Here is a 14,849-nt window from a genome sequence, read left to right as displayed (position 1 = left end):
ATCTATGTATCTATCTATCTATCGATACATTTTCTAATCAGTTTACCCTCACAAGAGTTGCGGGCGTACTGGAGTCAATACCAGTAGGCGAGGTACACCCTGAACTGGTTGCCAGTGGATTCTAGGACTCGCCCTGAACTGGTTTCCAGCCAATTGCAGGGCACACATAGAGGACCAATCATCCACGCTCACACTCACATCAAGGGACAATTTAGAGTGCTTCATTAGCCTCCCATGCATGTTTTTGGAATGTGGGAGGAAACCGGAGTACTCGGAGAAACCCCACGCAGGTACGGGGAGATTTTTTTTCACGAGACGGCAATTGAAAGAAAAAAAATGTTACACGTGCTAGAAAGAATTTAACGCTCCAACTTACTGACCACAGCCCTAGTACGTGATTTAGTACTTACTTAGGAGAGCGAGCCCCTAACATTACATAACGAAATATGAATATTTCACAGTGCCCATACACATACTGCTTCAAAGCCAGTATTCATGAGATCACGGGGTGTGGTTTGGTACTGACAAATCACTACATTACCCATAAGCCATGTAGAGGAAGAAGCTATTTGGAATCAGGAAGTGCGTGTATGTGTTCGGCGAATGAGTTATCGTTGAATAAAACCCGTTTTTGTACGAAGCTCCGGAGCATTGCTAAGGCTTGTTGAATATTTTTTCTTGCTTTAAACTCTACTGCATGCACATAATGGTAGCTTTAAATTGCCAGTCCAGTACATAGTGTGTCAATTTACTCGTAGTCCCCACGGTCGACGAATCAACATTAAATGTAGACAAGGTTCGCATTCTTGCACTCTGTTGGAGACTCTGACTTTTGTTTGCTAGTTTCTGTTTTGTCGGATTTTTAGAAATACATTTTTACTCGTGCATTGTTCAAAACAGCCTTCGCTGAGACATGAAAAAGAGGTTTAATATAAATTTGGACGATTCTGCCTTTACCAAAGAGAGAACACCAGTAAGCGATTCTATCAGCATGTTTTTGTGTGTTTCTGTTTACAATCGTTTGAGTCAGACATGGGTTTTTTTTTTTTTAGCCAAAACAGCATTTTCAACCATCAACAACTGTGGGACAAAGCAAAACCAATGCACGTTCATCACCAGTAAAGGAGGGCCAGCCTTTGTCCTATGCTCAATATATAATCAAAGCTAAAGCTCAAGGGGCTGTGCCGCTTCAACGAGATGGGTCCAATGAAATGCCCACATCTGAAATTGGTGGAGCCCCCAATAATGCCCGTCTCAGGCAAAGCGAACCTGAAGCAGTGCCTCCCGGGGAAGGAATGAGTGTAGGTGATGAGATGATGAAGAGCGAGGAGACTCAGGGGTCCGGTTGTGGTCAAAAAGAAGTAAACTGTCCAAGCCTCGGTGCAAAACCCGCTGGGTCCAGGAGCAGCATTATTGTCAGTCCCAGACAGGTATGCATCAGGAGGAATATTAGATACATCGTCACAACCTTATATGAGAAATATTTGCCTTTTCCTCCTGCGTGTTTTACGACAGTTCCCCAGTGTTTCTTGACATCCATTAATCAAAATAAGCCAAAAATGAAGAAATATCACAGTCTTGTCTTCTCTTGTTGAAATCAGCCCGTTTGAGAGAGCGTTCTCATGACAACCGGGGTGAACAGAGTGCCCAGATGTGGTGGGGGGGGGGGGGGGGGGGGGTAAAAATTGAAAGGAGTGCCCATGAAGACAAGAAAATAATTTTAACTCATGCAGACAGCAGTTCATACACTCCACAGTGTTTGTGGTACAAGGACATATGTCCAAACACAAATTTCACATCCATGCCACACTGACACTGTGCAAATCAAATACGTGCTGTTTATCAGACGGCAACGACATTCTGTGCGCTCACTTACCTTTTGGCTTTGACTTCATAGCAGAGGTGTCACACCTGCAGGCGATGTAGGTGTTTCCACATGATTGTGTTTCCGACAATGTAGTCCGGCAGTCGGACGCTCGAAGGTGCCTATGGATCTTCAGCTAGCCTAGCTTCCAAGGTGGAGAAACTGTGCAGGTGGTTGTTTTGTGGATCTGCTGTAAACTGTATACGTTATAAAGAGTATTTTCCAAAGTATGTCCTTTTAAAAGTCTTTGAAGGATTTTTTTTTCTCATTTTGAAATTTGCATTTGAATTTTTACATCAACATACTGAATTTTATGCTTTTATGCTTACAGAGGGGGAATCCTATTTTGAAGTTTGTGACAAGGGTCCCATGGGAGTTTGGAGAAGTTGTCCCAGACTATGTTCTGGGCCAGACAACTTGTGCTCTCTTTCTCAGGTGGATGTTTACACTTACCTAGTATATTCTTTTAAATACATGCAATACATTTGACTTTCTTTCCCTTTCTTCTTTTTGTATTTTTTTTAATATCAACTGGCTCAAAGTCTGAGGTATCACAGTCTGAATCCAAACTATATTCATGATCGACTTAAGCAGCTTGGTCAGAGCTTCACCCTTCGCGTCTTACTAGTTCAAGTGGATGTGGTGAGTATAAAGGGCCATAATAATAATTAGTCTGTCAAATTTGGTCAGTTATACAGAATGGATCGCTGATTAATATTGAAGCAATTCTGTCAAAATGGAATGAGTAGCCCAAAATACATGCAGTGGATCTATCAGGAGAAAAGTGTTGAAGTGATAATCTTGGTCTTTTTTTTTTTTGATATCAGAAAAACTTGGCATTTTTAAAATTATGTTGAGACTTCTTACATCCCCTGTATATTTGTAGCATGTTGTGTATTGTTGGGGTTTTCCCCTTTCACAGAAAGACCCCCACCATGCATTGAAGGAGCTGGCTCGCATCTGCATTCTGGCTGACTGCACTCTTATTCTGGCATGGAGGCAAGTCCTGCGACTGATTACCTAGAAGCCAAATCATTTCAAACTACCTCTACTCCCTGACAGTGAGACCAGTTCAACCGTCAACAGTCGACACACATGAACTGGGTTGAAAAATGAACAAATCATTGAATTATGCACATTTCGGCATGGCTCAGTGGTAGAGTGATGGTCTCCCGACCTGAAAATATAAATTGAAGTAGCCAAAATAGTTCTTGTCTTATTTACAATTTATTATAATTTATTTGTTTGATAACATGGCAGTCCAGAGGAGGCAGGACGTTACCTGGAAACATACAAATCATATGAGAAGAAACCAGCAGACCTTCTGAAAGAGCAAGTGGAAACAAATTATTCAGCAAAGGTAATTTTGTAATTCAATTTTTTGAAGGTGTGAAGCGCATTTATCATATTATTACTTAATTACCTCTTTCAGCTTTGTGTCATACAGTCACATCCTTTTTTTTTTAAAGAATTTCACTCACACAAAATATACTGTTTGTTTTGAAGGTGACTGACTGCTTGACCACCGTGAAGTCCATCAACAAGACAGATGCTATGACATTACTGTCTACTTTTTCTGTGAGATCCCTTTCTCACTGCTATTTAAATGTTGACTTTTGTCCGTAAGTAATTCTTTGGTTTCTATTGTTTCATTACAGTCTTTGGAAGGAATCACCAGTGCATCAAAAGAAGACCTGGTTCTCTGTCCAGGCCTCGGTCCACAAAAAGTGAGGGCAAATGTGCACATTATTATAATATTGTTACAAAGAAAACGGAAGTGCAATATGTATGTAATGACTGTGTTGGCATTTTGTGTTTGCAGGCACGACGACTCTATGATGTGCTTCATAAACCTTTCCTAAAATCCAAGACAAAGTGACAGTTGAGGAAATTGAATCTGCAGTATGTGGAATGAAAAGATAGCTGACTTTTGGAAATTACATGGACATTTTAACTGTTGTTATTATGTGTGCTACAGTGCTGTTTATGAATAAACATTTTCATGTGTTAATGTTATTGAATCATTATAAAAGGACACGTGAGTAAAATATTGTAAAATGTATCTGAAACTATGATTTTTAACTATAGAGGAATCATTCTAGCACCTCATTTAGTTTTGTACGATCACCTGCAGGGTAGGTCTTGCACTATGAATTTAAATCATGTACAAAAACATCGAAGTTTACAAAGAAAATGAATTTTAAAAAAAGAATGTAATATAGATACAATGTTGCACACAGGATAATCTAACAATATGTTGACGTTGAGGTGATAATTCATGATTACTGTATTTAGTACAGCAGGTAGGTATAAAGGAGTGATTTTGTCCATAAAGGTGTCATACAAGCGGGCAGAGGTGCAGCATTTGATTCCGGCTCCGGGATTTGCATGTTCTCACCATGCCTATATGGGTTTTCCCCGAGTTCTCCCTTTTCCTCCCACATTCCAAAAACAGGCATAGCAAGTAATGGAACACTAAATTGTCCGTAGGCGGTGGGTGTGGATGGTTGTTCGTCAATGTGTGCCCTGCGATTGGCTGGCAATCAGTTTGCGGTGTACCCAGTCTACTGCCCGATGAGCTGAGATAGGCTCCAGCACGCTCGCGACCTCGGTCCCTCGAACTGATTTGGGGTTTTGGGTTTTGTTCACATCAATTGTTGGGTGCTGCCAACGAGCACTCACACATTAAAGATCCCTAGTTGTTACGATGAAACACATGCCATTTATATTCAAAACTGTGAAATCTAAATGCATCTGTTTGGCGTAAAATACTTGTTGGGGTTAATTAGATAGTGATTTCGCTATTTCCGATTACTTTTGACGCAAAATTAACAATTTCCAATTGCCTTTAACGCAACACGCATGACGTAGGCTGCAGGAAGTGCTTGCCGAAGTCGCGCATTTCAGTCATTTTTTCCCAGTTACACTATCGTTTCAGCTCTTTTGCACTACGTTACTTCATGTAGCTACCAAAATGTATTTAAACATGAATAAAAATGTATTTTGAGAGCAACATTAAGCAGCTCGATTTGCGTTTGTAGAGATGGAGGATCCGCTCTTGGATCTGGTGCCACCTAAGGAGTATGTTGTTCTCTGGAGCTTTACTGGGCGTTGCAGTGAAGAGGTTAAATGTTTGTCTGTCTGTCTGTCCGTCCCAACGTCTGAATATGTAAAATTTCCTGATGAATGTATCATGTTACAACCGACGTGTACGAAAGAGCAAAATGGAGTTCCGCCGATAGGCTAAAACGCTAGGTGCAAATGAAGTTAAAACTTTCATTCACAATATCGTCGGCCACATATCATAATTGCCTAAGTGATATTCTAATATTTTTGGAACACAAGAACAATATTTTAGAAGACACATTACTGTTTTGCATTGGGTCTTTTTTCTTCCTCTTTCTTGTTCACCCTTCAGGTTTTGTTACCATATCAATAAAGAAAATGCCACTGTGTGTTGTATTTTTTTTACATTTCTTTTTGTTTTCCCAAAACACTGAAATACGACTTAGGCAATTATGAAATGTGGCTGAAAAGGTCTGTAAATAACTGCATACTATATAGCAATAAGAACAATTGTAATTGAGTGTGCCTTCTTGTGTCATATGACAATCTTCAGAACCTCTAAATGTCAAATGTTGTAAACCGAGGAGGACATAAATATTTAAAAAGGGACAGTATGGTAATCGGGTGTATGGATTAATAACTGTACGTAGCCCGCAGGCCATAGTTTGCCCACCTTGCTGCTCTAAACTACCCATTATGGTGAGTGTGGATTATTTTTTTTCCTATACTGTACATGTGCTGCAATTGTCTGGCAACTAGTCCAGGGTGTATTCTGCCTCTCACTGGGATAGGCTCCAGCTGACCCAACCCAAAAAAAATCAAACACTGTAGAAAATGGATGACGGGTACTGTATGGATTAGATTCTCATCCAACTTGTCTAAACCTGTCTGTGTCTATTGTGTTCAGCAGCTTAGTATCAGCAAAGGAGACCAACTGATGGTCCATGCCAAGATTACCCCAGAGTGGTGGTGGGCTGAGCTGCGAGGGGTCTTTGGTTATGTCCCTGCCAGCTACCTCCGCCAGGGAGCCTCAGAAGAGGAGGAGGAGGAGGAGGATGCATGGCAGGATAAGGAGTACTATTCCACCTATGGAACACTGGTCAGTTTTTTTGAATCCCTGTAGGGTTATTAGATCAATTCCTGTGCAATTTTTTTTGGGAGGTAAACGATTTGGAATATTTCTACACCATACCAGAATCTTCACTTGGAGATGTTGTCAGACAAGAGCCGCACAGAGACGTACAGGCGAGTGATCGTCGACAACAGTGCTTCTCTGCACAGGAAGGTTGTCATGGACCTCGGCTGCGGGACCGGCATCATGAGTCTGTTCTGCGCTCAGTTGGCACAACCGGCAGCGGTGAGGAGGACCCGGCACCCCTTTAAGAAAGCACATGGACACTTGACAAGAAGAAGTAGGGACCATACATAGTTATCAGACCAGGTTACCACCAAAAAACCCCCCACAGCAATTAGGTGAATTTTGAGTAGCGACCAATGACTAGTCAACAGATTATTGTGTTGCAATGTCGGTTTGTGCTCTTGCAGGTGTATGCCGTGGAGGCCAGCTCGATGGTGGAGCACACCAGGGAGCTGGTGAAGCAAAACGCATGCGAGGAGGTGGTCACGGTCCTGCAGGGACGGGCCGAAGAGATCCAACTACCCGAGCAGGTGGACGTCCTTGTGTCCGAGTGGATGGGCAACTGCTTGCTGGTAAGAATCACCCTGCCCAAATTACTTTTTAAAGCAGGATGCACAAAATACCGTCAACCGGTCTGAATCTCAGCATTTCCATGAACTTACTCGAATGAAGCTGGAATTTGTAATATGGATATTACCGGTATACAGTATATCACTGGATATATCAGTGAAAAAATGTATTTTTGAGAAATAATACTTTTGAGAAAATCTTTGAACACAATACACTGTAGTAACTAGTTTGTATGCCAAAAAAAAAAAGTATCGTGAGATGCCCAGTGTTCAATCACACTGGCCTCCAACTTTCTGCCACCTTCACCCCAACATGAGTTGGGGAAACATGCTCCCTGATCAGCAAAAAGAGCACACTTATAAACCTCAATAAGGCAAGCCATTGAGTACATTACCATTTTGATGGGGGTTTTTTTCTTCCAAACAACCTCATATAATTTAATTGTAAATATCAACTTGTTTACTCTTAATGTGAGGAAAAGGTTGTACTTATCACATTTCAAAGGACTGTTCGGTTGCCATTCACGGTTGTCTAGTTACAAAAACAACACATGGTCGTCTTGTATTGACTTTTTTCCATTACTGCATATGCACGTACGTATACATATACGTATTTATGCACACGTGTTTCATTACATTCATGATGGCCTTTTTTTTTTTGTCCCTATGATTTTATCCACTCTTGTTCAGTATTCTTGGATTTCTTGAAAGGTACTTGAAATAAAACATATCATTTGGAAGACTACATACCTAAGAGTCCTTTTGGAGTAAAGGTGAACCATCTTCAACAAACAAGAATCCAGATGTTGCGGAGTATCATGACCTGGACAACTGAGAATTTAGACATATTTACATCACATTACTGGTGTGCTTTGTTGGTTGTTTCAACTAAATTTTTTTAAAACTCGTTATGTGTGGGAGGGGGGCTCTTTCCAAATTAGATGTTCAAAGCTTGTATGTGTGTCACTGCTATGTGTGGCGTGGGGATTTGTAACTTTACCATATCCCCTTCCTTTCTGGTGGGTGTAGTTTGAGTTCATGGTGGAGTCCGTCCTGCTGGCCAGGGACCGCTGGCTGAGGGAAGGTGGCACGATGTGGCCCTCGTCCGCAGCCCTCACCTTGGTGCCATGTCAAGCCCACCAATACTACAGCGAGAAAATGGCTTTCTGGGAAAAGCCCTACGGCCTGGACTTCACCCCGCTTCAGTAAGGCACATCAGTTATGACCTGTAAACTAAAAGAAGATTTGGTTTTACAGTACATCCATTTTCCATAGCCCTCGTCCTAAGAGTTGAGCTGGAACAGATCTCAGCTGACTGTCGGCGAGAGGAATTTTACACCATGGACTGTTCGCGGTTCAGTCACAGGGCATATATTGACAACTATTTATGTTTTGTCACACTGGTCGTGAAAGCCGTCTGACACACCCGGTACATTGTCTTAATTTTGAGAGGAAACCCTGCAAAAGTATGAACCATGACAGTTGCTTCTCATTCTAATATTGATTTGTATTGTAGGGTGTACAAATGGCATCATGCTTCTTCCCGCAGGCCTCTTGCACTGCAGGAGTTTTTCGCCAAGCCCAAGTTCAGTCATTTGATGGAGCCAGGCGACCGCCTCGCCTCTCCTGCCGATGTCATCTGTTTGGACATGCACACGCTGCAGGTGGCAGACCTGGAGGTAATAATATCTAACAATCTATCTTTCATTCCTACAGTAGTCTCAAGTGAAATTGGTTTTGTAAAGCACAGGACCGCGCTCTTTCATTTTTAAGGAAATGCAGGGCGAGTTTCAGTTTCGTCTGGACAAGTCTGGTGTGTTCCACGGCTTCACCGCCTGGTTCAGTGTTTGCTTCAACAGCCTGGAGGAGGGCGGCGCGCCAGTGGAGCTGAACACTGGACCTGACTCCGAGTATAATTCACCCATCCATTTACTGTAGTATTTTAAAGTGGAACCCTCAAAGAAGAACAAAACTGCAATCCATAATTTGGTGGGAGGAAGTACAACAAAACTTCTTTGCAGCTCACTAAGCATTTCAAACGGGGGTGGCCCTGCAGACCACAAACCGTGTAGCTGGGATTGGCTCCAGCACATGCGCAACCTTAAAAAGGACGAGCACTATAGCTAATCGATGGATAATTATTTTACTTATTGTAAATAATAAAAATAAATCAAAGTAAACAATGTTATGTATGCGGTACAATTAAATATCAATTCCCAATAAGATTTTAAAATGCTTTCTGCTAATTTAAATTTCAAAGAAAACAATTTTACTTACACATTTAAGATTTGTTGTTTGTTAGTTTTTTTGAAAAACGCGTTTGGCTGCGCAGTAAAAGTAATACTTAAGTAATATTAAATATCAATTACACTGCACAATTTGATCAAGCAGCCATGTTAAACATTCAGTTCAGTGCTGTACTGACATCTTATGTTAGCTGTGGACAGACACAATACTCATGAATTGCAACAATACGTAACAAACACTAATAGGTGACATTACAGTAATCCCTCGTTTATCACGGTTAATGGGGACCAAAACCACCCACGATAAACGAAAATCCGCGAAGTAGCGTCCAATTAACAAACAGGTAAAAAAATGTTTTTTTTTTAAAAGACCGCAAACGGTCCGCGAGAAGCTGCAAAACAGCGAGTCACATAGAGCAACATATCCAGTACTGTACTCATGTATATGTAAAAAAAAAAAGTTTTTTTTTTTTTTAAAATGTTTGAAAAAATCCACGATGCACTGAACCCGCGATAAACGAACCGCGAAGTAGCGAGGGATCACTGTATTGCTTTAGGCCAGTGAGGGTTCGGTGAATCGGTCTCAGGGGTTCGATGTTGCTTCTGCCATGGAGGTTAAGACAAACCCGACTCAACATGTCAATTAGTTATGACACGCCCGCTTCGCCATCACTGGCTGCAGATGATCACATTAGATTGCTTGTCCAGTCAGTGTTGCGCGAAAATTTAGTTCGCTCAGGAGTCAACGTGTGACTGTCGTGATATTACGTTGTGTGATTTTTTTTTGTTGAATTTTTTAATACACGCTATGTCGAGCAAAAAAAAAAAAAGTGATCGGACGAATATGTACCACATGGATCCACATGCATCATTGAACGTGGTGGGACTCAGTATCTATCTGCATGATTAGTCATGCCAAGTTGAGCAACTCTAGTCTCGCACTGGCAAAACTAACACTTCTTGAATTTTTATTTTTCAATAATGAAGGGTTCGATGAATGTGCATATGAACTGGTTAGGTTCGGTACCTCTAATACGGTTAAGAACCACTGCTCTAGGCACACCGTCTTTGCAGGTCAGGTATCTCGAGTGAGAGGCAAGTGTGCTCTTGACTTTACCACCATGCTGCCTTGTCGGTCACAAGGCTGTGTCTTATCTACAGACAAACATTCACGCTGTGTTCAATGAACTCAAGTCTTCTGTCTTGGTTCCAGGCCGACACACTGGAAGCAGACTTTGTTCATGCTGGATGAGCCTGTCAGCGTGCATGCCGCCGACTGCATTAGTGGAAGCATTATTCTGCGACGGAACCCTGCCTGGAGGCGCCACTTGACTGTCACCCTCCACTGGGACATCAGTGGCCACACACAGGAGGCGGCCACCTGCCAGGCAAATTAGTCTTCTGCGGTGTATGGTCATTATGACAGTGGAACTACACTAATACGATGATGTGCTTCCCCTTTTCTGATCTCTAGGCTGGTATGAAGAGCTTCCCGATGTGGCGCTGACAGCTTCTCACCATCTGGCACAAATGCTTGCCTGCTGATTTTCTGGGTCTTTGGGATCAGCCTCCAGTTTATACAGGCCACTAAGTGGAAGAGGGTTCCCAGAACTTATACGTGACATTGTCGGTGACGACCTGGTCACAGGCATGGATTACAGAACCATAAAAGTCGATTTTAGACATGCATTTTTTTTTATTTTGAAGAGTCTTACAAACTCTTACGACTACAATAGTGGAACATCCACTGAACAGTCTTACAAATTCTTACAAATACAATAGTGGAACCTCCAAAGCTGATCACAGTCCATTTAGACAACCTCGGATTTTCTGTTTTTCCCCATCGGAAAAAATACAAATCTAAATCATTTCAAAGTAGAATGTCTGTACAATTCAGTGAGATTCCAATTCGATTTGATGCGACTCAGTTCAAGAGGGAATTGATGCAATGAGTTTTTTGTTTTTACAATTATGAATGAACTGGTTTACCAATTCAACACATTTTTTGTTACGCTTCTATTTACCGCACAGTACTTTGAAATGTGTATCATAAATTTGAAGAAATGACCTCAGGAAGCCAGCACAAGATGATATGAGACACTGGTACAAAAATGTGAATCATTTTGACAAAAGGCTGTGTTGAAAATTAGTCCTACCCATTGTCAATAGGTCATGTCCAACGTTCTAAATGTCAAGTTAAGAAGAAAGCTCAAAGTTATAATAGAAGTTATCGAAATGGTGCAAAAATTTGCCAGGGGTGTCAATTTTAGGGTTTTTTTTTCAAACTGCCCCAAAACTACGAAAATTGTAATGAATCTTCGGTAATATCTCCACACATAACACTGTACATACTTTTGCCTTGTCATTTCTAGCTAAAAGCCATTCAACAAATAAAAATGGCTTGTGTGTGTGAATGTTTTGGGGCTTAGCTGGAGCTGGATGAAGTGAAAATTCCAAAATAGAGTCTGTACAGCCTATACTTGGATTTTCACTCCGAGTCGACTTAGCCCCCACAAATAGTAAGGGTTGACTATATTTTGGAAATACTCCACCATACAGACCACAACTGCCATGTAATACTACTGGTACTCCATCACAAAATCATTCTGAATGAAATTAATTGTCATCAGTAATTTGAGCTTCTGCTTAGTCATGGATGTTTTTAACTCACTTGCATCTTTTCGGTTGCATGGCTAGTGATTCGCATGTCTGACTCACTCGTCTGAGATCGAGGGTTTAAATCTTGGCTCAGGCCTTCGTGAGTGGAGTTTTTACATTCTCCCCATGCGTGTGTGGATTTTCTCCAGGTATTCCTCCTAACATTCCCAAAACATGCATGTTAGGTCCATTGAAGAAGTTGTCGGTCAGGGTTGGGAATGGTTGTTTGTCAACATTTGCATCTCAATGAATGGGAATCTCATAGAATATCATTTCTGTAGTTGATTTAAAAACGGGAAACTCATATACAGTACTATGGTATACAAAGTCTTTGTGAACTGAATTAGTGAAATAAATTAAGCTTTCCATGATAATCCAATTTGGAGAGATGCACCAGCCCTTAAATTGGTTGTACCTTGCCTCTCCCCCAACAGTAAGATGGGATAAGCTCTAGCACACCTGGGACTCCAGTGAAAAGATTACATCACAATTTGACCCCGGAGCCCATCGTAACTTCAGTGGACACCGGCTGTGCGACCTCCGGGGGTGGCGACGACTTTGACAGCGGGATGAACAATGGGGGTTTCACCACACTGTCATCGCTTTTTCCCCCTTTCTGCCTCAAGTGTTTATCGCAGTGGTTGATAAATGTATCCAGTTTGGCAAAGGTCTTGTTGCACACTTTGCAGTGATAAAGCCGCAGCCCCTTTTCGAGGCGGACGTGCAATCTGATGTAGGATGACCTAATGAAGGTACGGCAGCAGACACCGCACTTTAGGGTGCTAGCGCGGGAGTCAGGCTGGGGTGCGGGTGCAGGCGGCGCTTTCCCCTGCGGAGTCGACTCTTCGGCCTTGTGAGAGAGGAGCAGGGGCAGAGAGCTGAAAGTCTCCCCACACTCATCACACTTGTAGGACCGCTCGCCAGTGTGAATGCGGGCGTGCGAGAGCAAGCCTGCCTTCTGTGTAAAGGCCTTGTTGCAGTAGGAACACTTATAGGGTTTCTCGCCGGTATGGATTCGACGGTGAGTCTTGAGATGTGCGGCTCGCCCAAATGCCTTGCCGCATTCGGGGCATTTGAAGGGTCTGTCGCCACTGTGGATGGCCTCATGGGCCATCAGGTGAGAGTTCTGGTGGAAGTACTTGCCACAGGTGGTGCACTGGAACCTCCTCTCCTTGTTGTGGGAGGCCAGGTGTAGGGTCAAGTGGGCTGAAGACATGAAGGTTTTGCTGCACAATGAGCAGCTGTGCGGGTCCATGCGGACACTCCCCTGGTCCTGTCCTTGGCTGAGGGGGTTGCCGTTTTCCCGACAAGATGGACATCGAGACGCACCATCGGGTTTGTCCGTTTGCTTGGTTTGGTCTGACTGCAAGAGCCCAAAGCTATGTCCGCACTCGGAGCACTGCTGCTGACCTTCAGGGCTGCTTTTCTCCTGCATGGTGCTGCCTAGAAACAGCAGACACTTTTTTTTTTCATAACACCCAAAAATGCGACCACGCACACACCATATTTTGTGGCCCACGAAGGCAAATTAAGTGTGCCTACTTCGTTTATGTTCCGTGTTCCTTCATCTTAAGGCAAGTTAAATTCAACACTTTAAAAAAAATTCTAATTCCATTTGAAATGAAATTTAAAACCAACTTCCCAATGTCCAATCTACTCTAAAAAGTCACGCGCACAAATTTCTGTCATGATGGTGTGATGTACGCCACACACGGACATATACAGTATATGCCAGATAAAAGGCCGTGATACCACCTCGTACATTCTAAATCAGATGGGTTAAAGGTTTTATCTCACCCGACTCTGAGAACAAAGCGTTCTAGCGGGGCAAACACCGTCAACTACAACATCAATAAATGACGTGATCACCAATTAAAACGTAAACATGGAGCATTGTTATTTCAATAAAAGGTTTTTGGATCTCATTTAGTCGCGTGGGTGTACCAAATAAAGTGGCCAGCGACTGAAGTTGGATACATTCATTCATGCAGCGTGAACCTCGTTTAGAAAACAACACGACGCCTTAGCTTGTACCAATCAACGTGGGGCGCACAGTCACAACAAAAACAAACAAGCATACCACCCTGTGCTAAACACAATAAGCTCAACTTCAATAAACGTTTCAACGAGCATGTTTGGTATATTTCTTTACATACCGAATATCAAAGAGCGACCAGGAAGTCTCTGCGGCACAGTCAGGAGATAATCATGTAGCACGCAGTGGGAGACAGCACTACCTACAGGCTGGAGGTCATACGGACATCATAAACCACTTGCATATCTCCTCTGCGCATGCGTGAGAATCAAGGTGGGGGTGGGGTTGGAGAGATGACCAAACAACAAGCGGGTTTTACATGATTTTTGATGAACATTTATGCCTACTTTATTGATGTATTTTAAGATTGGTCATGATGGCACTTGGAGAGTTTTAGGTGATACTTAGTGAAAAAAGTTCGATAACCAATGCGCCCACAATATGTAAATCGCAGCATATTGTATCAGCAACCTGTCGTTCTTAAATACCCATCATTAATTTACATCTTGAATTCTTTAAGGTAGTGTTGGGGGAAAGCGGCCTCCTTTCCCCCGCGTGTTCGTTTAATTTTGGACGAGGAGAATGTTGTTAATCCAAAAATAGGCCGGAATCGATTAACCGTTTCTTCAGAGCTTTTAATAACAGAATATTCCGGGCATCAGTGAATTACAGACAATGGCTGCATGTCACGAGTGCGATTCACATCACTTTTATATTATCAGAAGGGCGGTACCGAGACACAAGGTGTGATTTCATAACTTTCGTTTCTCCGAGACCAATTCTCAGTTTAGCGCATTCCAATGTTTGTGCATCTCCAGCAGGGAGTACAGTATTCCAATTTTAAGTGATAATTGTTACAAGGACGCCAAGCTACGCTGCGAGCATGGGAAAGTTATACAGCATGACTGAATATGAGCAGAATGCAGACTTCAGTAGTTGCACCTTAAAAAAACACAATTTAGATGTTCTTTCAATTTATATTAAACTTTGCAGTTTGTGACAAGATTGCTGACATGTTTATAAAAGTTGTTGCAACTTCAAATGAAAGCGAAATTGTGGGCTTAACATTTTTAACTGTAAATGCTTAAAATTGAATGAAAAACTATACACTCTGCATAGTTGCACGATAAATACTATGAAACCAACAAAAAAATATTCTCAGGCTTTTGTAGAAGATTGTGAAATCAGATTAAAATTAGAGGAAAGGCACTTAAAAAACACTTGTGTTGTTTTTATGACTACAATAAACACTTTATTGTTTTTTATGATATGT

General features: G+C 42.1%; 3 protein-coding genes across 7 annotated transcripts; 2 read left to right on the top strand and 1 right to left on the bottom strand.

The window, feature by feature from the left end:
- The first annotated feature begins 580 nt into the window (after positions 1-580).
- On the top strand, positions 581-3,875 carry ercc1 (excision repair cross-complementation group 1). Its single transcript, XM_086124192.1, has 9 exons — positions 581-973; positions 1,053-1,430; positions 2,196-2,299; positions 2,407-2,506; positions 2,787-2,863; positions 3,125-3,224; positions 3,371-3,442; positions 3,523-3,591; positions 3,687-3,875. The coding sequence occupies exons 1-9, from the start codon at positions 914-916 to the stop codon at positions 3,741-3,743; spliced, it is 1,017 nt and encodes a 338-aa protein (XP_085980318.1). The 5' UTR covers positions 581-913; the 3' UTR covers positions 3,744-3,875.
- LOC147198082 (uncharacterized) lies at positions 3,070-13,769 on the bottom strand. 3 transcript variants are annotated; one of them, XR_015102312.1, is made up of 5 exons: positions 13,698-13,750; positions 7,638-7,870; positions 7,388-7,468; positions 6,123-6,307; positions 3,070-6,016 (listed from the first exon to the last, which is right to left on the bottom strand). XR_015102312.1 is itself a non-coding variant. In XM_086124195.1 (2 exons), exon 2 carries the CDS (start codon positions 12,974-12,976, stop codon positions 12,026-12,028), a length of 951 nt encoding a protein of 316 aa, XP_085980321.1. In that variant the 5' UTR covers positions 12,977-12,984; positions 13,698-13,769; the 3' UTR covers positions 10,560-12,025. The 3 variants fall into 3 exon arrangements, 1 of the variants encoding a protein (XP_085980321.1); XR_015102311.1 differs by having other exon boundaries at positions 3,070-6,307; XM_086124195.1 differs by lacking the exons at positions 3,070-6,016; positions 6,123-6,307; positions 7,388-7,468; positions 7,638-7,870 and adding an exon at positions 10,560-12,984 and having other exon boundaries at positions 13,698-13,769.
- prmt2 (protein arginine methyltransferase 2) lies at positions 4,840-10,566 on the top strand. Of its 3 annotated transcripts, none has more exons than XM_086124189.1 (9): positions 4,840-4,988; positions 5,841-6,029; positions 6,126-6,287; positions 6,476-6,640; positions 7,667-7,842; positions 8,187-8,316; positions 8,411-8,547; positions 10,097-10,271; positions 10,358-10,566. In XM_086124189.1, exons 1-9 carry the CDS (start codon positions 4,908-4,910, stop codon positions 10,388-10,390), a joined length of 1,248 nt encoding a protein of 415 aa, XP_085980315.1. In that variant the 5' UTR covers positions 4,840-4,907; the 3' UTR covers positions 10,391-10,566. The 3 variants fall into 3 exon arrangements, with proteins under 3 accessions (XP_085980315.1, XP_085980317.1, XP_085980314.1); XM_086124188.1 differs by having other exon boundaries at positions 4,852-4,988; positions 5,838-6,029; XM_086124191.1 differs by lacking the exon at positions 10,358-10,566 and having other exon boundaries at positions 10,097-10,280.
- Positions 13,770-14,849: the final 1,080 nt, after the last annotated feature.

This window comes from Hippocampus guttulatus, chromosome 11 (genome assembly GCF_054856545.1).
Source record: "Hippocampus guttulatus isolate MCC_2025c chromosome 11, RoL_Hgut_1.0, whole genome shotgun sequence".
Lineage (NCBI taxonomy): Eukaryota > Metazoa > Chordata > Actinopteri > Syngnathiformes > Syngnathidae > Hippocampus > Hippocampus guttulatus.
The sequence above is the reverse complement of the archived record's forward strand: the minus strand, read 5'-3'. Positions and strand labels throughout refer to the sequence as shown.

Excerpts from the sequence above, each read along its gene's own strand:
- LOC147198082 (XM_086124195.1), bottom strand. The coding sequence starts at position 12,976 with ATGCAGGAGAAAAGCAGCCCTGAAGGTCAGCAGCAGTGCTCCGAGTGC.
- prmt2 (XM_086124188.1), top strand. The coding sequence starts at position 4,908 with ATGGAGGATCCGCTCTTGGATCTGGTGCCACCTAAGGAGTATGTTGTT. Across the intron at positions 4,989-5,837 it reads CTGGGCGTTGCAGTGAAGAG|CAGCTTAGTATCAGCAAAGG; the intron begins GTTAAATGTTTG and ends TATTGTGTTCAG. Across the intron at positions 8,317-8,410 it reads TGCAGGTGGCAGACCTGGAG|GAAATGCAGGGCGAGTTTCA; the intron begins GTAATAATATCT and ends TTCATTTTTAAG.
- ercc1 (XM_086124192.1), top strand. The coding sequence starts at position 914 with ATGAAAAAGAGGTTTAATATAAATTTGGACGATTCTGCCTTTACCAAA. Across the intron at positions 2,507-2,786 it reads TACTAGTTCAAGTGGATGTG|AAAGACCCCCACCATGCATT; the intron begins GTGAGTATAAAG and ends CCCCTTTCACAG. Across the intron at positions 3,225-3,370 it reads AAACAAATTATTCAGCAAAG|GTGACTGACTGCTTGACCAC; the intron begins GTAATTTTGTAA and ends TTTGTTTTGAAG.